The sequence below is a fragment of the Doryrhamphus excisus genome, chromosome 4 (genome assembly GCF_030265055.1).
Source record: "Doryrhamphus excisus isolate RoL2022-K1 chromosome 4, RoL_Dexc_1.0, whole genome shotgun sequence".
In the NCBI taxonomy this organism is placed as follows: domain Eukaryota; kingdom Metazoa; phylum Chordata; class Actinopteri; order Syngnathiformes; family Syngnathidae; genus Doryrhamphus; species Doryrhamphus excisus.
The window spans coordinates 26,291,589-26,312,706 of NC_080469.1; the positions used below are offsets into that span (position 1 = coordinate 26,291,589).

Consider the following 21,118-nt stretch of genomic DNA (forward strand, 5'->3'; position numbering starts at 1 on the left):
TGTGAAGGTTGTCCAACTTGTAGGAATCATCTTTATTGGATAAAAAACAAGTGGACCGCCAAATTAAGAGCACGGAATGTTTAGAGGTTTTAACGCCGACGTGTCCGTCATGTGTCACGTCTCTGCCGCCCCACTTCCGCTTGTTGACAGGAAGTGTTAAAATAGAGCTGTCCATCGCGGATGGACTACAGAGGAGGATTCGTTATAGTCGTTTACCAAATTTGCCTGACAAAGACTTCTGTGAGCCGTCAATCACAATGAAGCTCCGCCTTCAAGTCAACGTGCACGTGAAAGGACACGCCCACACACGCTGAGTGTTGTCAGTCACTGGTCAGATGTTTCTCCAAAACCTCAAAGACGCTCTGAGGATCCTGATCAGCATCCACGTGCACGCCTTCTGGGAACACGCACTACACACACACAGGCCTCAATGACACTGATCAGTGTGTGTGTGTGTGTGTGTGTGTGTGTACCTGCAGGCCTACAGTGTGTGTCCTGTACACACTGAGTGTGTGTGTGACAGTGTCTGGGCTGTCCTCACTTCTGCTCTGCAGGCGGTTCTGGACCTCAGGATCCGGAGCGGGTCCAGTCACAGCGTGGAAGCTGAACCAGGAAGTGACATCACTCATTACGTGATTGTCCGCTTGTCCTTTTCACTTGGCGGTCCTTGATGCTTGGATGTCTCCATACATGTCTATAGATGTCCTTATATGTCCTTATATGTCCTTATATGTCTTTATATGTCCTTATGTCTTTATATGTCCTTATATGTTTTTATATGTCCTTATATGTCCTTATGTGTCCTTATATGTCCTTATATGTCTTTATATGTCCTTATGTCTTTATATGTCCTTATGTGTCCTTATATGTCCTTATATGTCTTTATATGTCCTTATGTCTTTATATGTCCTTATGTGTCCTTATATGTCTTTATATGTCCTTATATGTCCTTATATGTCCTTATATGTCTTTATATGTCATTATGTGTCCTTATATGTCTTTATATGTCCTTATATGTCCTTATGTGTCCTTATATGTCCTTATATGTCTTTATATGTCCTTATATGTCCTTATATGTCTTTATATGTCCTTATATGTCATTGTGTGTCCTTATATGTCTTTATATGTCCTTATATGTTTTAATGTCTCTATATATGTCTTTGTATGTCCATATATGTCCATAGGTGTCCATATATGTCTTTATACGTCCTTATATGTCCATAGGTGTCCATATACGTCTTTATACGTCCTTATATGTCCATAGGTGTCCATAGACGTCTTTATATGTCCATATATGTCCATAGGTGTCCATATATGTCTTTATACGTCCTTATATGTCCATAGGTGTCCATCCAGCATGTGTCCCATGCATGGGTGTATACTGACCCAAGACCAGTGACAGGGTCTGTGGTTCTGAGTGTGAGTCTTTCCAAGCAGAGGTCATCAGTCAACTCCAGGAAGAAGACCCTGTGGCAGACAAGGGTGGAAGGTAATGGTGTGTGTGTGTACCTGTTGGGTGAGTTGGGTGTACCTGTTGGGTGAGTTGGGTGACTGCTGCAGGTGTTGGGCGTGCTGAAGGTCACAGGGAAGGTGGTGAAGGATCCATCCTCTGGAGCTGCAGTCCACTCGGCTCAGACGTTCTTGGACGAGCTGAAGGGTGACGGAGTCTGGAAGTGGAGCACGCCGCTCTTACAGCCTGGTCACGATCACCATGACGACTGAACAACAACACACAGTCGCTCCGCCCACGACACTAGGCTCCACCCACCTGGCAGTGCAGCAGGCGGCTGTGATCGCACGTCTTCTCCCACAGCTGACTGGTCGGCTTCAGCCCATCTTTGCAGCTCAGTCCAGCATACTGACATACCGGCACATTGTTACCATGCTACCATGCTACACCGCTACCATGCTACACTGTCACCATGCTACACTGTTACCATGCTACACTGTTACCATGCTACACTGTTACCATGCTACACTGCTACCATGCTACACCGCTACCTTGCTACACTGTTGAGATTAGTGTATTAGTGTATCAGTGTGACAGTAACGTGTTTGTGTATACCGTCCACCATCTTGTACTTTTCAGCCAGCAGTTTGGCTTGATGAGTCTTCCCTGACCCCGGCGGACCTAACAGGAGGATTCTGGGAGTTCTGGAACGACGCTGAGTCCTGAGAAAGGCCAGAACTACAGCAGACAGAAGAGCAGTGCTGTGTGTACAGTACACAGTACACAGTACACAGTACACAGTACAGTACACAGTACACAGTACACAGTACACAGTACAGTACACAGTACACAGTACAGTACACAGTACAGTACGTGTGTATGCGTATCCCGTATGGCAGACCTTGGTGGTAGATGTGGAGAGGAGGCTGGTCGGCGTCCACGGTCTTCAAGATGTGGCGGTAGGCGGAGCTTATACCCGTGACCTCACAGCGGTAACGCTGCAGCTGGGCCATCAGCTGACTCTCAGACCCTTTCTTCTCCAAGCGCTTCCCCACCGTGTGGTCGTCCGGCCTGAGGAAGGTGTCGTGGTACACGTCTGCACACAGGAAGTGATGTCACCTGGCGCTCTAACAGGAAGCCTGGCTTCCGACCGTCCGCCCACCTCCAGTCAGCGGATCCAGCAGCCTGCCGTGATACCTCTCCAGCAGAACATCCTCAGGAGCCTCCAGGATCACTGGCACACATCAACGGCAAACAGGAAGCGTGACGGCGGGAGGCGCAGGTGCGTCTCAACTCACCAACGTGCTTGGCGATCACACCGCCCTGCTGGAGACTCCGAGCCTGCAGGCGAGTCTGAGGAAGTCCATCCAGCACCCAACCCTGAAAGACACCCAGGACCCTCACATGCCACCTTTGCGTGTGTCGTGACGCCATTTTGTCATCACAGCACGCTCAAGGCTGGCACTCATCATGTTACACAAACCGGGACTCTCCTTCTAGACCATGAGGACACCAGGACGGGGTGTGTAGACCAGAAGCTTGTGTGTAGACCAGGACGGTGTGTGTGTAGTTTGTGTGTGTACTTTGTGTGTGTTTACCTTGTTGAAGCAGTCAGAATGTTTGAGTCTTTCTTGAATCAAGTGAACCAGCAACTCATCAGGAACCTCCTTAATGCCCCCCCCGCCCCCCCAACACACACAGACAGTACTTTAGGGAACTTGCGTGTTTCACACAAGTATGCGTGTGTGTGTGTGTGTGTGTACCTGTTGTCTGAGTGTGTATTGGCGTGCTTGTTCGCTGATCTCTGATTGGTCGTCCAGTAAGCCTTGTACGGTCACGTGAACTGCTCCCAGATCAGCACACAGCTTTTGGGCCTGGCAGGTTCGAACCAGCATCAGAAGGTCAGCTGGACGTTAGCCGGCAGTCATGTGATGAAGTCACGTGGTGTCAACTCACCAGCGTGTGTTTTCCCACTGCAGGCGGACCCAGCAGAACCACCCTGGGAACTGACACACGCACACGCACACGCACACGCACGTCATGGAAGAACATGTCGGGGAAGCAGCGCCATCTCGTGCGCACGCACCGTGCACGCTGCTGTCCCGCAGCAGCAGCAGCAGGTAGGAGATGGGGTCGTCGGGCTGGTCCACCGCCAGGCTGGACACCAGGCTCTGAAACGGCAGGAAACGACGTCACCGAGAGCGGGAAGGCTCGAGGAGAACGATGGCGGCGCACCTGCACCAGGTGGAGAATGTTGTGCTGGTCGGCGTAGATGGACATCTGAGCGGGGATCCTCAGAGGTTTCACGACGTCCTCCATCGCGACCCCGAGAAGATGGCGGCCCAAGCGGCTCCTACGTAGCTAGCATGCTAACACAAGCGTCGAATGAAAAAGACTTGTCATTCTCACCTCACGGGAAATGTCTTCTTACCGCCGCCGTTGCCAGGACGCCTCTGCCGTTGTCATGGCAACGTGACGCGCAGCGGTGCAGGAGGGCGCGGCTAAGTGACGTACGATGGCCACGTGAGCAACGCTTTGTGTCGGATCAGAAAAGACGCACGTGCAGCAAAAGAAACGTTTATTTTCATTCAGCAAATCCCACGTCTGACGTCATCTCGTCGTAGTTCATGATGCTCAGCTCACGTCGTCTCTGGCGGACCACCAGAGACAAGTCCGGGGCCTCGCCCCCGGTCTGGGGACTTCCTGCCAGGAGGATGGCCTCGTCTGCCTCCTGGCCCAAGAGAGGACTTCCTGTTGGGACCTCCTCCTGCTCCGCCTCCTGGTCCACGTTCGCCTCCTGCTCCACCTCCTCCTCCTCCTGGCTGTGATTGGACGGTCTGAAGAGCTGCCACGCCCTCTGTTCCAGGAAGGAGCCCACGGGAGACTCCACGGGGGACATGGAGAGGGGGGAGGCGGACACAGGGGGGAGGTGCACAGGAGACGAGAGGCGTGACACGGCCCCGTTCACCATCCCGGCGCAGGAGGAAGATGGCGCCGCGGGCGGGGTGGCGCCCCCGTCTGGCCTGCAGGAGAAGAGGAGGCGCGGTGTGAGAATGCCGGCCTCTGATTGGTGGATGAGGCGTGGGAGAGCTGACCTGCTGGCAGCGTCCAGCTGACTGTAGAGATGAAGCATCTCGCTCTGCAGCGTCTGGACGATCCTCCTCAGGGCGCCGCAGCGACCCTCGCACGCCAACAGCTCGCCTCTGCCACCAAGACACCAGCGTCAGGCCGTCAGGGGCGGCGCCCGAGTCGCCGCGCGGCGTTTCACACACCTGCTCTGCCTCTTGGTGTCGTCCAGAAGTTTCTTCTGATGGGCGATCAGCTGCTCCTTCTTGGCCAGCTGGCTCTCCAGCTCTGCCGCTCTGTGATTGGCCGCCTCCAGCTTCTGTCTCTGCTGCAGCTCCGCCTCCTTCAGGCTCTGGTACTCCCTACCCAGAATGCCTTGCAGCAGCCTCGTCTCCTAACCGACAAAGCCAACCAGCATCACTTTCTCCTCTTAGCTCATCATCTCTTTTCTCTTCTACCTGCTTCCCTTCATGCACTCTTTACTTTAGGATACAGCTTTTTGCAGCGTGCAACGTGGGGATGTAGTGAGGTTTTTTGCAGCGTGATGTAGTGTTTTTTTGCAGCGTGTAGTGTGATGTAGTGTTTTTTGCAGCGTGTGGTATGATGTAGTTTGTTTTTTGCAGCGTGTGGTATGATGTAGTTTGTTTTTTGCAGCGTGTAGTGTGATGTAGTTTTTTGCAGCGTGCGGTGTGATGCAGTGTTTTTTGCAGCGTGTGGTATGATGTAGTTTGTTTTTTGCAGCGTGTGGTATGATGTAGTTTGTTTTTTGCAGCGTGCGGTGTGATGCAGTGTTTTTTGCAGCGTGTGGTATGATGTAGTTTGTTTTTTGCAGCGTGTGGCATGATGTTGTTTGTTTTTTGCAGCGTGTGGCATGATGTAGTTTGTTTTTTGCAGCGTGTGGCATGATGTTGTTTGTTTTTTGCAGCGTGTGGCATGATGTAGTTTGTTTTTTGCAGCATGTGGCGTGATGTAGTTTTTTGCAGCGTGCGGTGTGATGCAGTGTTTTTTGCAGCGTGCGGTGTGATGCAGTGTTTTTTGCAGCGTGTGGTATAATGTAGTTTGTTTTTTGCAGCGTGTGGCGTGATGATGTGTATTTTTTGCAGCGTTTAACGTGATGTAGTGTTTTTTGCAGCGTGTGGCGTGATGCAGCGTGTGGTCCCGACAGTGCAGCTGTGCTGAGGCGGAGCGTGGAGCCGTCGGGTCAGCATGGCGTTGGTCTGTCGTAGGAGGAGCATGTGTTGGTTCTGTAAGAACATCTGCTGATGTAACGTCTCGCTGCTGCTCAGCTGCACAAAAATACCACATTGACATCATCATCATCATCATCATCATCCAGCTGTCAGCCAATCAGAGCCTTCCCTCACCTTGAGTGACAGCTGGCTCAGCAGACGCTCTGCATTGGAAGCTTTGTGATTGGCTTTCTGAAGCTCCGCCTCCAAATCCCTGAGCCTGCCCTGACACTCCTGGAGCTCGCTCTGGATCAGCCAATCAGAGGGCCATCAGCGCAGCGTAGGGGCGTGTATGTGTTGTGGGGGCGGGGCTTACATGCAGTCTCAGGTGTTGCTGGTCTTGGTCTTTGCGCCCCTGCTGCAAATAGTGCACCTGCGTGCGGAGCTCCTCCTCGTGCGTGGTGGTGTCGAGGCGCAGTTGAGAGGAACGTCGCTGCTCCTCGTCCAGACTGGACCTCAGAGACCGGACCTCCTCGTCCTGGACGGCCAGCTGCGCTCGCTGGGAGGCCACAGAGCGTCACACGTGGTAGACGGCGTGGGAGCCGCTAGGACGGGGCGTGCACGTTACCATGGCGAGACTTTGCTCCTCCAGCGCGGCGGCGCTGATCACCCTGCGGAGAAGGCGGCGGTTCCTGATGGCGTGCTGCTGACGTTTGAAACGCTCGTACTGCAGCTGAGCCTGGACCAGCAGCAACTGACTCCTCAGTGCCTGGAGCTCCTCCCCCTGGGCGGGGCCTGACACAGACAGCATCATACTGCAGCTTCCCTCTTTAACGGGGTGGGGGGGCACAACGTCATGGCAACCATGTAAACAACACGCCCACACCGGCCAATCATGGCCAACGTTGATGAGAAGGTAGTTAGGTGGATGGGTAGTTAGGTAGTTAGGTAGATGGGTAGTTAGTTAGGTAGATGGGTAGTTAGGTAGATGGGTAGTTAGGTAGATGGGTAGTTAGGTAGGTAGGTAGTTAGGTAGGTAGGTAGGTGGGTAGTTAGGTAGGTAGGTGGGTAGTTAGGTGGGTAGATGGGTAGTTAGGTGGGTAGATGGGTAGTTAGGTAGATGGGTAGTTAGGTGGGTAGATGGGTAGTTAGGTAGATGGGTAGTTAGGTAGATGGGTAGTTAGGTAGATAGGTACAGTAGGTAGATGGGTAGTTAGGTAGGTGGGTAGTTAGGTAGATGGGTACAGTAGGTAGATGGGTAGTTAGGTAGATGGGTAGTTAGGTAGATGGGTACAGTAGGTAGATGGGTACAGTAGGTAGATGGGTAGTTAGGTAGATGGGTAGTTAGGTAGATGGGTAGTTAGGTAGATGGGTAGATAGGTAGATAGGTGGGTAGATGGGTAGTTAGGTAGATGGGTAGTTAGGTAGATGGGTACAGTAGGTAGATGGGTAGTTAGGTAGATGGGTAGTTAGGTAGATGGGTAGTTAGGTAGATGGGTAGTTAGGTAGTTAGGTAGGTAGGTAGTTGGGTAGTTAGGTAGGTAGGTGGGTAGTTAGGTAGGTGGGTAGTTAGGTGGGTAGATGGGTAGTTAGGTAGATGGGTAGTTAGGTAGATGGGTAGTTAGGTAGATGGGTAGTTAGGTAGATGGGTAGTTAGGTGGGTAGATGGGTAGTTAGGTGGGTAGATGGGTAGTGAGGTGGGTAGATGGGTAGTGAGGTGGGTAGATGGGTAGTTAGGTGGGTAGATGGGTAGTTAGGTAGGTGGGTAGTTAGGTAGATAGGTACAGTAGGTAGATGGGTAGTTAGGTAGGTGGGTAGTTAGGTAGATGGGTAGTTAGGTAGATGGGTAGTTAGGTAGATGGGTACAGTAGGTAGATGGGTAGTTAGGTAGATGGGTAGTTAGGTAGATGGGTAGATAGGTGGGTAGATGGGTAGTTAGGTAGATAGGTAGATGGGTAGATAGGTAGATAGGTGGGTAGATGGGTAGGTGGGTAGATGGGTAGTTAGGTAGATGGGTAGTTAGGTAGATGGGTACAGTAGGTAGATGGGTACAGTAGGTAGATGGGTAGTTAGGTAGATGGGTAGTTAGGTAGATGGGTGGGTAGATGGGTAGTTAGGTAGATGGGTAGTTAGGTAGATGGGTAGTTAGGTAGATGGGTAGTTAGGTAGATGGGTAGTTAGGTAGATAGGTGGGTAGATGGGTAGTTAGGTAGATAGGTACAGTAGGTAGATGGGTAGTTAGGTAGATAGGTACAGTAGGTACAGTAGGTAGATAGGTAGGTAGGTGGGTAGTTAGGTGGGTAGATAGGTAGGTAGATGAGTTGCTTTTAGTACCTTTGCTTTTCACGCCCACTTCTTGACCTCCAAGGTGACCCTGATCCAACCACTGGCTGCACGCCGACCACCTGCAGACAACGCCATGGTTTGACTAAACACGCACGTAGCCCCCCCCCTGCCCCTCATGCTAGTACTCCCGGAGCCTCACCTGCCACTCATGCAAGCATGTGACCGGTGGCCGTGGGTGATGAGCTGGTCCAACAAGTCCAGAGGAGAACCGGAGGCGGCCTCCTCCTGTCCTGCTGTGGTGACCTGCGCCTCCTGGAGGACGGAGCAGCACACTGCCGCAAGTCAAGTCCCACAGATCAACTCAGACGTTGTCCTTTTACCTGCATCTTCCTCTTCACAAACAACATGGCGGCTCGGGGAAGCGCCAGCTCAAACAGGAAGTCAGGTGAGGGGGCGGGGCCACCCTCCACCAGGCTGTGGGCAGCATCGGAGGGGTGAGGCGGGGCTAGGCACGGCGAGACAGAGCAAGGTGGGGGGGGGGCGTCAGAGATGGAAGGGGTGTGGCTGCGAGCGGGTGTGGAGGTGAGGAGGGCGGGCAGTGAGGAGGAAGGCGGCTGTGGGCGGGGTCTGTCTGGAGGCCAAACAACAAACAATCATGGGTGGGGTGGGCTGGTGGGGGGGGGGGGGAGGAGGGTGGAGAAGAAGCGGACCTTGGGGGCGGAGCCTGAAAGACGCGACGACAAGCTCACCTTCGCCGGTCACGACGTCGCTGTGGTCCGCATCTTCCCCCTTCCTGATTGGTTGTTGCTTGACCACTGTGACAGAGGCGCCTCCTGTGGCGCCTTCAAAATAAAAGACAGCAATATAGAACACACCTCCTTGTCCTTGTGTGCGTGCACGCGTCTCACCTGACAGGGAGCTGGTTCTACTCAAGGGGGGGGCGGGGCTCACAGTGACCATTTCAGGAGGGGGGGTGGACAGGCCACAGTCGGAGGAGGGGCTCCAGGTGACATCAGCCTGGACAAAGTGGCGGTGAGTGGCCGAGGAGCCAGAGAGGGACATGTGGACATACCGGTACGTCCAGGTGGTCCGGTACGTCCAGGTGGTCCGGTACGTCCAGGTGGTCTGGTACGTCCAGGTGGTCTGGTACGTCCAGGTGGTGATCCGGTGTCCAGGGAGAGGAGACGTGGATTAGGCTTCCTGAGGGACAGGCAGGCGTCCACGTCGTGTCCTTGTGGCCGCACACTGCTCCGTGTCCCCACGTGGAAAGCACAAGGACGTGACAGATGGGCCGGTCACAGGGCAAAGGTCACGCTGACAAGGACTCACCACTGCGGCCGTGGGCGACGTCCAGGCAAGAGAGGGGGGAGGGGGAGGCGCCGGCATCACAAGAGGACTCCAGAGGGTCAAGAGACACCCGGGAACACTCGATGAGGATGTCATGGACCTCGTAGCGCCGCCACCTGACATATGGAAAAAGAACCTTTCAGAATAAAAGCACGTCAAAGCATGGATGACATCAGTGCCAGAAGACTCACTTGGACGGATCCAGTTCCAGGTCTTGAGTGCCGCTAACCAACTCCGGATGAACTCTGACCTGCTCCAACATGGGCTGACACAGGCGACGTCCAAATGAGTCTCCATGAAGACACGCCCACACCCAAGATGTCACCCTGTCCCCGTTCGCTCAGGACTCTTACGGTCCTTTCTGGTCTCATGTGGCGCCCCCACTCACATCCAGCATGTCCCAAACATTCAGGGTCTTACAATCTACAATAGTCCCAGCGGGTCTACAGTAGTCTATATGTGGGACCCAGCAGGTCTACAGTAGTCTATGTGGGTCCCAGCGGACCTACAGTAGTCTATGTGGGTCCCAGCGGGTCTACAGTAGTCTATATGTGGGTCCCAGCGGACCTACAGTAGTCTATATGTGGGTCCCAGCGGACCTACAGTAGTCTATGTGGGTCCCAGTGCGTCTACAGTAGTCTATGTGGGTCCCAGCGGGTCTACAGTAGTCTATATGTGGGTCCCAGCGGACCTACAGTAGTCTATATGTGGGTCCCAGTTGACCTACAGTAGTCTATGTGGGTCCCAGTGCGTCTACAGTAGTCTATGTGGGTCCCAGCGTGTCTACAGTAGTCTATGTGGGTCCCAGCGGACCTACAGTAGTCTATGTGGGTCCCAGTGGACCTACAGTAGTCTATGTGGGTCCCAGTTGACCTACAGTAGTCTATGTGGGTCCCAGTTGACCTACAGTAGTCTATGTGGGTCCCAGCGGACCTACAGTAGTCTATGTGGGTCCCAGTGGACCTACAGTAGTCTATGTGGGTCCCAGCGGACCTACAGTAGTCTATGTGGGTCCCAGTGGACCTACAGTAGTCTATGTGGGTCCCAGTGGACCTACAGTAGTCTATGTGGGTCCCAGCGGACCTACAGTAGTCTATGTGGGTCCCAGCGGACCTACAGTGGGTCTACAGTAGTCCATGTAGACAACTTCAACTGACCTTGACCACCTTGTGGAAGGTGTCCAGGTTCTCCTTCATGCTGTAGTGGAGTCTCAGGTAGGAGATGAAGTTGCAGGGGAACATTCCATAAAGTCGGTGGAAGAGCGAGTAGATGCTGGCATGCAGGTGGACAAGATGGCTGACATGGGCGTGGCCTGTGGAGAGAGCAGACAACCAATCAGAATCTTCCCCTGAACATTTCGTACCGGATGGAAAGCAAGGCGCCACCAGGGTTCTTCAGGCTCCAGGAAGCCAAGCGTCCAAAGACGTCAAAGAAGTCATAGATGTGGCGTTTGGCGGCGTGAGGGATCATGGGGAGCAGCGTGATGAGCACCAGGACTCCAGGGATGAGAACCAGCACGTCACCGTCACTCTGACACACAAGATAAGACTTAGTGGTCTGCCAGCAGACCCCGTTACACTCACGTGTCAGCACCTTGAGGCATCGCAGCAACGACGTCAGCAGTGGGGAGCAGCTGACGTGGTGAACCCAGGGTGGCTGCTGGCTGATCATGTGACCCAGCAGGGTGACGGCGGCCAATCGGCTGGCTGGCCTGGAAAGGACTTCATTGAGTTTGTCCAGCAGGGGCTGAGGACACACACGACACGACCTCATCATGTCACCACCACCGGTGGATGCGCCCAAAGGGGTGGAGCTGTGCTTGGAGGCCCCTCCCACAAGACATCAACGTGCCAATGAGAAGGAGAGAAGCGCGTGTGAGACCTTGTGGAGAGGTTCTCTGATGGAGGACAGCAGCTTCACAGCTTGACCGGATGAGGAGTTCAAGTAGAAGTCCACCAGGCTCCCGAGGACAGCGCCTCCTCTGTCTGACAGGACACACAGCAGATCAGTGGACAAGGTCACACGGGGCGGGGGTGGGGTTCAAAGTGTGTCTGATGTATGATCTGGTGAACGCCACAGATCCATTTGGTTTATGTGGAGACTCTTATTTTGAAAACTTTGTGTAATGCTATTCTCTCTGACATTCCCCTCAGCCCTCGCCGCAGATAGCTTGCAGGCCTGTGAAACAGCGACCCGCCTCACCTGAATTCAACTGATGGCTGATGGCTACTCTGACTTGCTCCGCCTCCTGCAGATCTGAACTGTCCAATGAGAGCAAGAGCTCACTGGTACTCTGCTCCTTGGACATGGTGGACGCCTGCATTCACGCGCGCACACACACACACACACCTTACAATCAAGGTGAACAATAAAACATGGCTGACAGGTGACATGGGTCAGGTTCATTCACATGACAAGAAAATACAACCCAAATAAAGTCAACATGAATGACGTCCAATAGAATCAACAACACTATGTACTCGACTGGCGGGTAAAGGCTGCCATTTTGTGTCACATATACTAGCGTCGTGAAATCGGTGAGATTGCGGCAACATGCAGCTTTGCGTGAAAGGCGCCGCTGCCACGGAGTGACGCAACAGAGGAACGTCCAATCAAATTATTTTTCGCTGACGCTAGCCAATGTGGTGACGTCACGTGGACGATACACATGCTCGGTTATCTAAGCTAGCCGAGCTACCGTGCTAACAGCTGTCCGGTTCGGTCTTCGCCAGGTTAGCTTGCTCGGAGCCAACCCGTCCGCCGGCCCGTAAGACGCCGTTAACGTCCAGCGTACGTTGAACAGAGACGGCAAAGAAAAGAGCGTAAACGTTTGAAGCCTGGACAAGTTTTACCTTCAGACGCGTTGATCCGAGCAGGGCGCCGCCATGTTGACTCACCAGTCCCGCCTACCGCAGCGACACGACACCTGCCCCTGTCAATCAATGTCACGAGGCGTTCAGGGAAGACAAAAGTTGAAATGTCGTCTTCTTTATGATCGAGGTTCAGGAAGAGCGAAGTGATACGAAGGCATTCCAGTTGAAATACTTAAAATATTATATAAAAAATATTTACAACAAAATACAAATACATGAGAAGTTTATAGTCAAACGATGACGCAATAAAGGTTCGAATAAGCCGTGAGAACTGGAGAATGCTGACTGTGGTTCAGTAAAGTGGACTCGGTGTTTGCACGTTGAGATAAAGTCACTGAGCAGCTGTGTTCCTTCTCACGTCCCTGCCGTGCCACGGAAGCGGAAGTACACGAACACAAACTTCACCAAATCAATCTTGAAACCATCACTAATGAAGAAGATGACGTCACCACCCTACGGATGCTGTGCCATACAATCACGTGTGTATTCTGCCACACGGGAGGACCTCTTGTCTTGATGGGACCCGCTGGTGGTGCGTTCAGGGTCGCAGCCGGGCGGTGCTCAGGGCGGCTATAAAAGCCGCAGCTGATTGGCTGACCGGAGCGAGGAGAATGAAGATGACGCTGATGCTGGCGACGCTGATGAGCGTCACTTTGAGTGCGATCTCAGCCGCAAAGGTCAAACTCCACTTGTGCAAAGTTAACGTGTGTGCTGCACTGAGTGTGTGTGTGTGTGTGTGTCTGTGTGCAGCTGGGGGTGGTGCAGACCGAGGGGGGACAGGTGCAAGGGGTGAGTAAGAGCATGGGACTTTTCAGGACTGTGGACGTCTTTAAAGGGATCCCCTTCGCTGACACCCCTGGACTGTGGGAGAAACCCAAACCTCATCCGGGATGGAGCGGTAACGCCAACCTCGACCCTTCCTTCGTGTGTCATGAACTACTCTCAACCACTGCTGCTGATGCTGTCCCTGGTCATGTGACCTTCATCGTTACTCCTGCTATTCTCCTCGAGGAGAATAGCAGGAGTAACGATGAAGGTTATGGATCCATGTACCACTTCCTCTACCGCCTTCCTCCTCTTCAGTACGCCATGTCCTTTAGCCGCCTGAACGTGCCCCTTCCTCCTGGTAGATGTCTGACCTTTCTTCTGGGGGGGGCTTTTTCCGGTCATGCTGTGCTAAATGTGCGGTGCAGGTACGCTGGGGAGTCGTACCGTGGGCACGTACGTAAGGTTGATACGGGATGTGATGTTTGTGTCGGCAGGCGTGTTGAAGGCTAACAAATATGCAGAGCGCTGCCTTCAGGTGACGCTGTTGCAGACGAAAACCCGAGGCAGCCATGATTGTCTCTACTTGAACATCTTCGTTCCTCAGGGACTCACAGGTATGCAACACACACACACACACACACACACGGGGAACTTTGTTAGTCAGCGTGTGTTATCAGTGTCGTCCAACCTGCCCGTCATGGTGTACCTGTTTGGCGGCGCCTTCCTGTTGGGGGCGTCCAACGACTTGGCCATCCTGGGAGACTCGCTCTACGATGGCAAAGAAATGGCCGACAGAGGAAACGTCATCGTAGTCACGGCCAACTACCGAGTCGGAACGCTCGGCTTCCTCAGCAGCGGAGACGCTCGACTGCCAGGTCCGACCGTCGAGTCTCTGACGCGTCTTCGTGGTGCCGGTCAAGAGGGTCGCTTAGGTGGGGTGTGTTCTCAGGTAACTACGGGCTGTGGGATCAGCACGCCGCCATCTCGTGGGTGCGGAGGAACATCGCGTCCTTCGGAGGGAACCCTGACAACATCACCATCTTCGGCCAATCGGCCGGCGCCGCCAGCGCCAGCTTCCAGGTGAGATTGCCACCGGGGTCCAGTAGATGCTAGCATGCTAACCTGTGAGGTCAGATGCTGTCCCCCCACAGTAAAGGATTATTCCGCCGAGCCATCACTCAGTGCGGCGTGGCGCTGAGTCCGTGGGCGCTGCAGAGGAACCCCATGGGGCTCACCAAGAAGGTACGGGGAACCGGCGTCCTCCAAGCTGTCACGCTTCCTGTTCACCGCCGACACAATTCCCGCAGATCGCCCGCAAGGTGGGCTGTTACCGTAGCGACGAGGACATGATGCTGGCGTGTCTGAAGATGAGCGACCCCGTGGGGCTCACCATGGCGGGAAAGATCGACATCCTTCTCATGCTGGGCAAAGGTGAGGGTGACGAGGGGGCGGGTCCGGATGCGGGATGATGATGGCGTCCACACGCCCTCCTGTGTTCCTCACCAAGCCCACTCTGCGTAGGCGTCGTCATGGACCTTCTGGAACTCGCCCCTGTGGTGGACGGCGACTTCCTTCCCGAGCATCCCAGTCGACTGTTTCGCAACGCGGCGGACGTGGACTACATGGCCGGCATCAACTCCATGGACGGACACATCTTTGCTGGCGTCGACGTTCCCTCCATCAACAAGAGGAACGCCAACACCACCGTGTGAGCCTCCTGAGCGCTAACACGTCACACCAGATGTCACCCTGATGTCCAACCTTGTCCTCCATGCCAGAGAGGACGTCAGGGGTCTCCTGGCCGGCCTGACCAAAGAAAAAGGAAACGCGGCTGTCGGCTCGGCTTTGAGCGTCTACTCCGCCCACTGGGGTTCCATCCCGGAGCCAGCGGTGGTGAAGAAGACGGTGGCAGACATTGAGACGGACTTCTTGTTCCTGGTCCCAACTCAGACCGCCCTTCAACTCCACGCCAACCACAGCAGGTACAAACTTCTCACCGGATGGCGTCAACATGTTGTCATGTGCACTGACCCCCCCGTTCCCCCACCCCCAGTGGTGCCCGTACCTTCTCCTACCTGTTCAACATGAAGACTCGTATACCAGGATTCCCTGGCTGGGTGGAGGCGGAGCATAGTGAGGACCTGCAGTACTTGTTTGGGAAACCTTTCTCCACCCCCCTGGTCTACTTCCCCAGACACAGAGACCTGTCCCGCTACATGATGGCATACTGGACCAACTTTGCCAAGACGGGGTACGCTCCCACCGTTCCCACTTGAGCTTCCACCCCGTTCTGACCCACCTGTGTCCTTGTTCCTTGGTGTCCAGGAACCCCAACCTGGGAGACAGTAAAGTCCCGGTCCAGTGGCCCCCTTTCACCACAACTCACCGGCCCTTCCTGACCATCAACCACCGGATGAGCAAGTCCTCAGTCAGGTACTTGAAAGACGTCCTTTCCCCGCCATTGGACGCTAACACGCCACCCGTCTCTGCAGCTACGACCTGAGACGCGACTACGTCACCTACTGGACCAGCACGTACGCCCGCCTGCCGCAGGTGCAGGGAAGCAGGAAGACCAGCTAGGCTTCATCAAATAAAACCGTTAGCAGGATCCACCTGTCCCACGTCTAGGATCTACAAGACGTCTTTCAAAATAAACTTTCTTTTAATTTGAAAAAGATTCCATGTTTGATATGATGTCCTTCTGCTCATCACATCTTCCTGTCCTCCTCTGCCATTTCCTGCCGGGAGGCGGGGAGTGACCTCTCGCTTGGTTTGGGGACGGCGTAGCCGTGACCCTCGTGGTCACCTGCGACGGCAGCCATCCCCCTCCAGGCGTCTCCTTTCATCTCCTCGGGGTGGTCATACTCAGAGGGCGGGGCTGCACAGCTTTCCGGCTCGTCGTAAATGTGATCTTCGTTCCCGTAGACCGTGGTCACGGCGTGGACCTGAGGAACCTGGCCTTCCATGGCTGGACGTCCCACATGCTCGTAGAGCCTCTCAGCACCACCAGCCTTTTGGGAGATCAAAATGTCTGCCCTAACCTTCTTGGAGGCGCCGTGGAACGGGAGAGAATACTCGCCATCCTGTTTGATGAGGCGCGCTGCGCATGCCGGCGCACCCCTTGTCTTGGTCCACTTGTTGGGAAAGGAGACCTGTGAGTATGTCTGCTCCAGGGACCACAGCCCTGAGGGACAGGGCCCAGGGGGCACAGCGAGGGTCACGGGACTGCCGGGTGTCACACGGACTCTTTTAGGGACGAGACCACCGTCAGTGTCCAAGGTCATCTTGTCAACCCCCATCATGGTCTGGTCCAGACCCTCGTCCGCCTGAGAGACGACACCGCAGTCCATCAGATGCAGTCATCATATGCACCACGACATACGTAGTACATTGACATAGTACATAGTACATTGACATAGGACATTGACATAGTACATAGTACATAGTCGTGGTTATGTTTATATACTATATATACGTATACTATATACGTATATTCAATGTACATAGTACATAGCGGTGGTTACGTATATATACTATATATACACGTATATTCAATGAACATAGTACATAGCGGTGGTTATGTATATGTACTATATATACTATATACATATATTAAATGGACATAGTACATAGTACATAGTGGTGCACCCACAGGGGGCCCATGTTGCCCTTTTGGGTGGCGGCCGCCCAGGCCCCGTGGGTCCACACGACTTCAGCGTACGGAGCGGCTGGCTCTCACCTTTCCCTCAACGCGTGGTCCCGAACGCACCATCAGCAGCGGCGTATGAAGACGATATGAAGAGGTATGCGTGATTTCTGGGAAAGATTGTCCCGCATATGTACTGTAGTACTGTTTGAGAGTACTTCATGTTCTACGTGGATATGAACAAGGGCCTGGTCATGTGACGTGTCAGAGGACATGTGTTTAGGTCATGTGACGTGTCAGAGGACATGTGTTTAGGTCATGTGACGTGTCAGAGGACATGTGTTTAGGTCATGTGACGTGTCAGAGGACATGTGTTTAGGTCATGTGACGTGTCAGAGGACATGTATTTAGGTCATGTGACGTGTCAGAGGACATGTGTTTAGGTCATGTGACGTGTCAGAGGACATGTGTTTAGGTCATGTGACGTGTCAGAGGACATGTATTTAGGTCATGTGACGTGTCAGAGGACATGTGTTTAGGTCATGTGATGCGTGAGCTGAACTGACCTGAGCCGCAAAGGATTGTGGGTCATCACTGCAGGCAGGAGACTGGGGCCGCGGTGTGCCGCTGGGTAAAAGGGGTGGGCCGGGGGTCCGAGGGAGGTCCAGATGCATCGGCCCGCCTCCACACGAATGACGGACACGCTGCAGGCTGATGGCGGCCTCCACGGCCTGGAACAGGAAGTTGCCCTCTTTGGTGTCGAACTCAAAACTCCCCTCCCCTGACTCACACCTACGTCCCGCCTCAAAGGAGAACGTGTTCTGAGGAGAGGCCACGCCCACATAAGAACCACACAGACTCACGTGTGTGTGTGTGTGTGTGTGTGAGCGACCTTGTCCCGCCCGAAGCGTCGTAGAAATCTGTACGGCCACGACAGCACGACGACTGCACGACTGTCCAGCAGGTGGAGCGCCTCCTTGCTGGCCCGCAGGACGCCGTCCCCCTTTAGGCTGCAGCGCTCTGCTGCGTCTGTCCTCCTTACACACACCTGGAAGTCCCTCACTACACACGCATGCACACACACACACACACACACGCACACACGCACACACACACACACACACACACACACACAGCCAAGAGCTTCACTTCCTGTCTCATTTCCTGTCCTGTTCCATTCATGACTCACATGTGTCTGTGCGGCTGCTATACAACATGTTGTCCTCCATCCCTTCTTCTTCGCTTCTTTTCTGTAGGCTGCCACGCCTCCTGCTAGGCTCCGCCCAGCTCCCCTGCACACACACACACACACACACACACACACACACGCACACACACACGCACACACACACACACACACACAGCTGCATGAGTGCCTCCTGAGCTCCTAAAGGACATTACCCATAGAGAAGGGGTGAAGGGGTGAAGGGGTGAAGGGGTGAAGGGGGGGGCGTGCATACGGGGAAGGCGGTCTGACACAGCTGGAGCGTCCACTCGTCCACATGTTGTCTGCGGGCTGCAAAGACGTACGTCTTGTCCGTGGTCTCCACCAGGAAAGACGCCGTGTCTCTGGGACACGCGTCCGCGTCCGTCTCGCTCACTCGGATGCAGTCGGACAGGCGGATCACCTGAGGGAACATCAGCCCCGTCGTGACCTCGCATCCGCACCCCCCCCCCCCCCCACCCGCCAAAGACCAGACAGGACACCTTCTTGTGGTCCTGATGCTTGCGTCCGCTTCTTTGCTTCTTCTCTACGCCTCCGCCATCTTTACTCTCGTACAGCTCTAGTCGAGATATGGAACACACACTCTCTCCGTACAACACGCACCACATGCTCCTCCACTTCTAACAGCCGCACACGATCACAACGCACAATCAGAATGTACAATCATAACACACAATCATAAGGTACAATCATAACACACAATCATAACACACAATCATAAGGGACAATCATAAGGGACAATCATAAGGTACAATCATAAGGGACAATCATAAGGGACAATCATAAGGTAGACACAGACAGACAGGATGAAATAGATGTATTGTGTACATCATATAGGAAGATTAAGATATAAGTAAAGCTAAAGAACAAGAGGAATATTAATATGGGCATGCCTGCATTGCAGTAATACTTATTCTACTATATTTATCTTCTACTTTTTATGCTACATATGGTAGTGTACATTCATACATGGATCTACACACATGTCAAAGTATGAATACATGAATGTACTGTACTGTACTGTAAGTACATGAATGTATAGTGCATGAATGTAGAGTATAGTAAGTACATGAATGTACTGTACTGTACCGTGAGTACATGAATGTAGAGTATAGTAAGTACATGAATGTAGTATAGTAAGTACATGAATGTAGAGTATAGTAAGTACGTGAATGTAGTATAGTAAGTACATGAATGTAGAGTATAGTAAGTACGTGAATGTAGTATAGTAAGTACATGAATGTAGAGTATAGTAAGTACGTGAATGTAGTATAGTAAGTACATGAATGTAGAGTATAGTAAGTACATGAATGTAGTATAGTAAGTAGATGAATGTATAGTAAGTGCATGAATGTACCGTACTGTACTGTAAGTACATGAATGTAGAGTATAGTAAGTACATGAATGTAGAGTAGTATACATAGATGAAGGTTGAATGAATGTAGAAGAGTACACAATGTGTGCAGAGTAGTGGTAGTAGTAGTAGTAGTAGTAGTATTGGAAGTGTGTACCTTTCCAAAGGTATGTTGTTGTTGAAGGTAAAGTTGTCCTTCTTTCCTGATGTGGTCGTCCATGTTGGTGTCTGCTGACGTTTGCCGTCCAACTTCCTGTTCTTCTTCCTGCCGTCGCTGCTGTCACTTCCTCTTTACCACAACCCACGTCAGCACCGCTTCCTCTCTCTCATCTACACAGTACTACACAACTGTACTGCACAAGTACACGTGAGATCATCATCATCATCTTTATGATCTCTGACACCCAATAGGATTTAAAGGGGGGGGCTATTATTATTATTATTATTATTATTATTATTATTATTATTATATAACCTGACTTTCCATCTACGGGACTCGAACCTCCTTTGTCTTATTTGTACATGATAGAACACCACTTTACCAATGCCATCACATGACCGTACAGGGACATAAACAGGACATCACCCAGATTTAGGATCAACAAAGGGACAACACCTTTATTATTCTTTATTGATTATTCTTTATTGATTATTCTTTATTGATTATTCTTTATTGATTATTCTTTATTGATTATTCTTTATTCATTATTCTTTATTGATTATTCTTTATTGATTATTCTTTATTCATTATTCTTTATTGATTATTCTTTATTGATTATTCTTTATTGATTATTGTGTTGTCGCTCTGCTGCCACCTGCTGCTCTTTCTTTGCAGCGCATCCTGACCAGCAGCAGGCGCCCACTGCTACACACACCTGAGGTCACCTGAGGTCACCTGAGGTGAAGTACAAGTTCCTGTACTTGTGTTTTTCCTGCATGCCTTTTGATCCTTTGATGCAGCGGTTTTGTTACCGTGTTCTGGCTAGTGTTGTTTTAGCCTAGCAACCACTGGATGTTGTCCAACCTCGTTGTACATCTTGTACAATGACAATAAAGGCCATTCCATATTGGTACTTTTACCGTCTGGCTGGACTCTTTTGGTCCATTTCCTGCCACCGCGTCTTGGGTTCCAGACCAGTTCGTAGTTCTTGACTTATTGTTTAGGGTTTATTGTTGTTTATTGATTATTGCAGCCCCTGAAGTGCTTTGTAGACTCTACAGTAAAATGCTGATGTTGCTAAAGGATCTGTACTAGCTAGATAGTTGTCCATCAGCCAGTTGACATATAAGATAGAACATCAGATAGGAGATAGAAATATTGAGAAGTTCCCTAAGGCCTCTGGACTAAAAGTTCATTTCATAAGAGTGAGATCCTGCCTATGAAGGACTGGACTATTCCTACAGCGTCTGGTATTCCCATCCAATCCTCCCTTCAATATTTGGCTGGACATTTGTAGTTCTACAAATAGAACTACAAATAGAACTACAATAGAAAACCTTCATATTTGGGAGAAATTGCAAAAGTGCAAATGTCATTGAAATATAAATATTAAACAAATATTGCAGTATTCCTCAGCCAGATGGAAAGTGTCTCTAGATGTGTTTGTCCTGCTGATCTACGAGACGTTCCTACATCAGTTAGCAGGCTCAATATGGATTCCATAGACGATAGAGGCTATCTGACCATGTTCTCTAAATAAAACCTTGATGATGGTTAGCTTAGCTTAGCTGACATGGGGGCAGAAGCCCCGCCCCTTTAAAGACCACCAATGGGGTGTTGGTTTATTGTTCCTTTATTGACGTAGGTAGATCTATATACTGTATTTCTATAGTGAAATATGATTATGACATACGTCTAGTGTGTCTTTGGTCATAAAAAGAAAAGGTGACCTTTGGCTGCGTGGGTCAAGGTCGAGTCTTGGCAGGAAGTGACG

At 52.0% G+C, this 21,118-nt stretch overlaps 4 protein-coding genes across 18 annotated transcripts; 1 reads left to right on the forward strand and 3 right to left on the reverse strand.

Annotated features, from left to right (window-relative positions):
* Nucleotides 1–262: 262 nt before the first annotated feature.
* Nucleotides 263–4,011, reverse strand: ak8 (adenylate kinase 8). Of its 4 annotated transcripts, XM_058071532.1 has the most exons (15): nucleotides 3,882–4,011; nucleotides 3,686–3,819; nucleotides 3,537–3,621; nucleotides 3,407–3,456; nucleotides 3,214–3,324; nucleotides 3,049–3,117; nucleotides 2,749–2,830; nucleotides 2,613–2,684; nucleotides 2,352–2,546; nucleotides 2,066–2,188; nucleotides 1,769–1,858; nucleotides 1,532–1,667; nucleotides 1,387–1,467; nucleotides 474–603; nucleotides 263–410 (listed from the first exon to the last, which is right to left on the reverse strand). In XM_058071532.1, exons 2-15 carry the CDS (start codon nucleotides 3,767–3,769, stop codon nucleotides 321–323), a joined length of 1,398 nt encoding a protein of 465 aa, XP_057927515.1. In that variant the 5' UTR covers nucleotides 3,770–3,819; nucleotides 3,882–4,011; the 3' UTR covers nucleotides 263–320. The 4 variants fall into 4 exon arrangements, with proteins under 4 accessions (XP_057927515.1, XP_057927512.1, XP_057927514.1 ...); XM_058071529.1 differs by having other exon boundaries at nucleotides 3,407–3,819; nucleotides 3,882–4,006; XM_058071531.1 differs by lacking the exon at nucleotides 3,049–3,117 and having other exon boundaries at nucleotides 3,407–3,819; nucleotides 3,882–4,006.
* tsc1a (TSC complex subunit 1a) lies at nucleotides 4,012–13,215 on the reverse strand. Of its 8 annotated transcripts, XM_058071510.1 has the most exons (21): nucleotides 12,171–13,215; nucleotides 11,521–11,635; nucleotides 11,200–11,303; nucleotides 10,912–11,064; nucleotides 10,701–10,848; nucleotides 10,476–10,630; nucleotides 9,510–9,583; nucleotides 9,301–9,434; nucleotides 9,044–9,216; nucleotides 8,880–8,988; nucleotides 8,682–8,813; nucleotides 8,352–8,602; nucleotides 8,171–8,283; nucleotides 8,020–8,090; nucleotides 6,314–6,513; nucleotides 6,062–6,244; nucleotides 5,881–5,991; nucleotides 5,680–5,802; nucleotides 4,723–4,910; nucleotides 4,546–4,653; nucleotides 4,012–4,473 (listed from the first exon to the last, which is right to left on the reverse strand). In XM_058071510.1, the coding sequence occupies exons 2-21, from the start codon at nucleotides 11,624–11,626 to the stop codon at nucleotides 4,035–4,037; spliced, it is 3,075 nt and encodes a 1,024-aa protein (XP_057927493.1). In that variant the 5' UTR covers nucleotides 11,627–11,635; nucleotides 12,171–13,215; the 3' UTR covers nucleotides 4,012–4,034. The 8 variants fall into 8 exon arrangements, with proteins under 8 accessions (XP_057927493.1, XP_057927490.1, XP_057927497.1 ...); XM_058071507.1 differs by lacking the exon at nucleotides 12,171–13,215 and having other exon boundaries at nucleotides 11,521–12,130; XM_058071514.1 differs by lacking the exon at nucleotides 12,171–13,215 and having other exon boundaries at nucleotides 8,352–8,476; nucleotides 8,721–8,813; nucleotides 11,521–12,129.
* LOC131128567 (bile salt-activated lipase-like) lies at nucleotides 8,942–15,636 on the forward strand. 3 transcript variants are annotated; one of them, XM_058071519.1, is made up of 12 exons: nucleotides 8,942–12,868; nucleotides 12,942–13,317; nucleotides 13,454–13,573; nucleotides 13,637–13,834; nucleotides 13,909–14,039; nucleotides 14,094–14,201; nucleotides 14,267–14,390; nucleotides 14,481–14,667; nucleotides 14,738–14,941; nucleotides 15,013–15,210; nucleotides 15,285–15,392; nucleotides 15,452–15,636. In XM_058071519.1, the coding sequence occupies exons 1-12, from the start codon at nucleotides 12,803–12,805 to the stop codon at nucleotides 15,537–15,539; spliced, it is 1,908 nt and encodes a 635-aa protein (XP_057927502.1). In that variant the 5' UTR covers nucleotides 8,942–12,802; the 3' UTR covers nucleotides 15,540–15,636. The 3 variants fall into 3 exon arrangements, with proteins under 3 accessions (XP_057927502.1, XP_057927503.1, XP_057927504.1); XM_058071520.1 differs by having other exon boundaries at nucleotides 8,945–12,868; nucleotides 12,942–13,089; nucleotides 15,452–15,634; XM_058071521.1 differs by lacking the exon at nucleotides 8,942–12,868 and having other exon boundaries at nucleotides 13,303–13,384; nucleotides 15,452–15,633.
* LOC131128570 (docking protein 2-like) lies at nucleotides 15,024–21,110 on the reverse strand. Of its 3 annotated transcripts, none has more exons than XM_058071526.1 (7): nucleotides 19,342–21,110; nucleotides 18,313–18,450; nucleotides 18,066–18,233; nucleotides 17,795–17,897; nucleotides 17,498–17,667; nucleotides 17,172–17,426; nucleotides 15,024–16,285 (listed from the first exon to the last, which is right to left on the reverse strand). In XM_058071526.1, the coding sequence occupies exons 1-7, from the start codon at nucleotides 19,402–19,404 to the stop codon at nucleotides 15,668–15,670; spliced, it is 1,515 nt and encodes a 504-aa protein (XP_057927509.1). In that variant the 5' UTR covers nucleotides 19,405–21,110; the 3' UTR covers nucleotides 15,024–15,667. The 3 variants fall into 3 exon arrangements, with proteins under 3 accessions (XP_057927509.1, XP_057927508.1, XP_057927511.1); XM_058071525.1 differs by having other exon boundaries at nucleotides 17,498–17,748; XM_058071528.1 differs by lacking the exons at nucleotides 18,066–18,233; nucleotides 18,313–18,450 and having other exon boundaries at nucleotides 17,498–17,748.
* Between the last annotated feature and the right edge of the window lie 8 nt (nucleotides 21,111–21,118).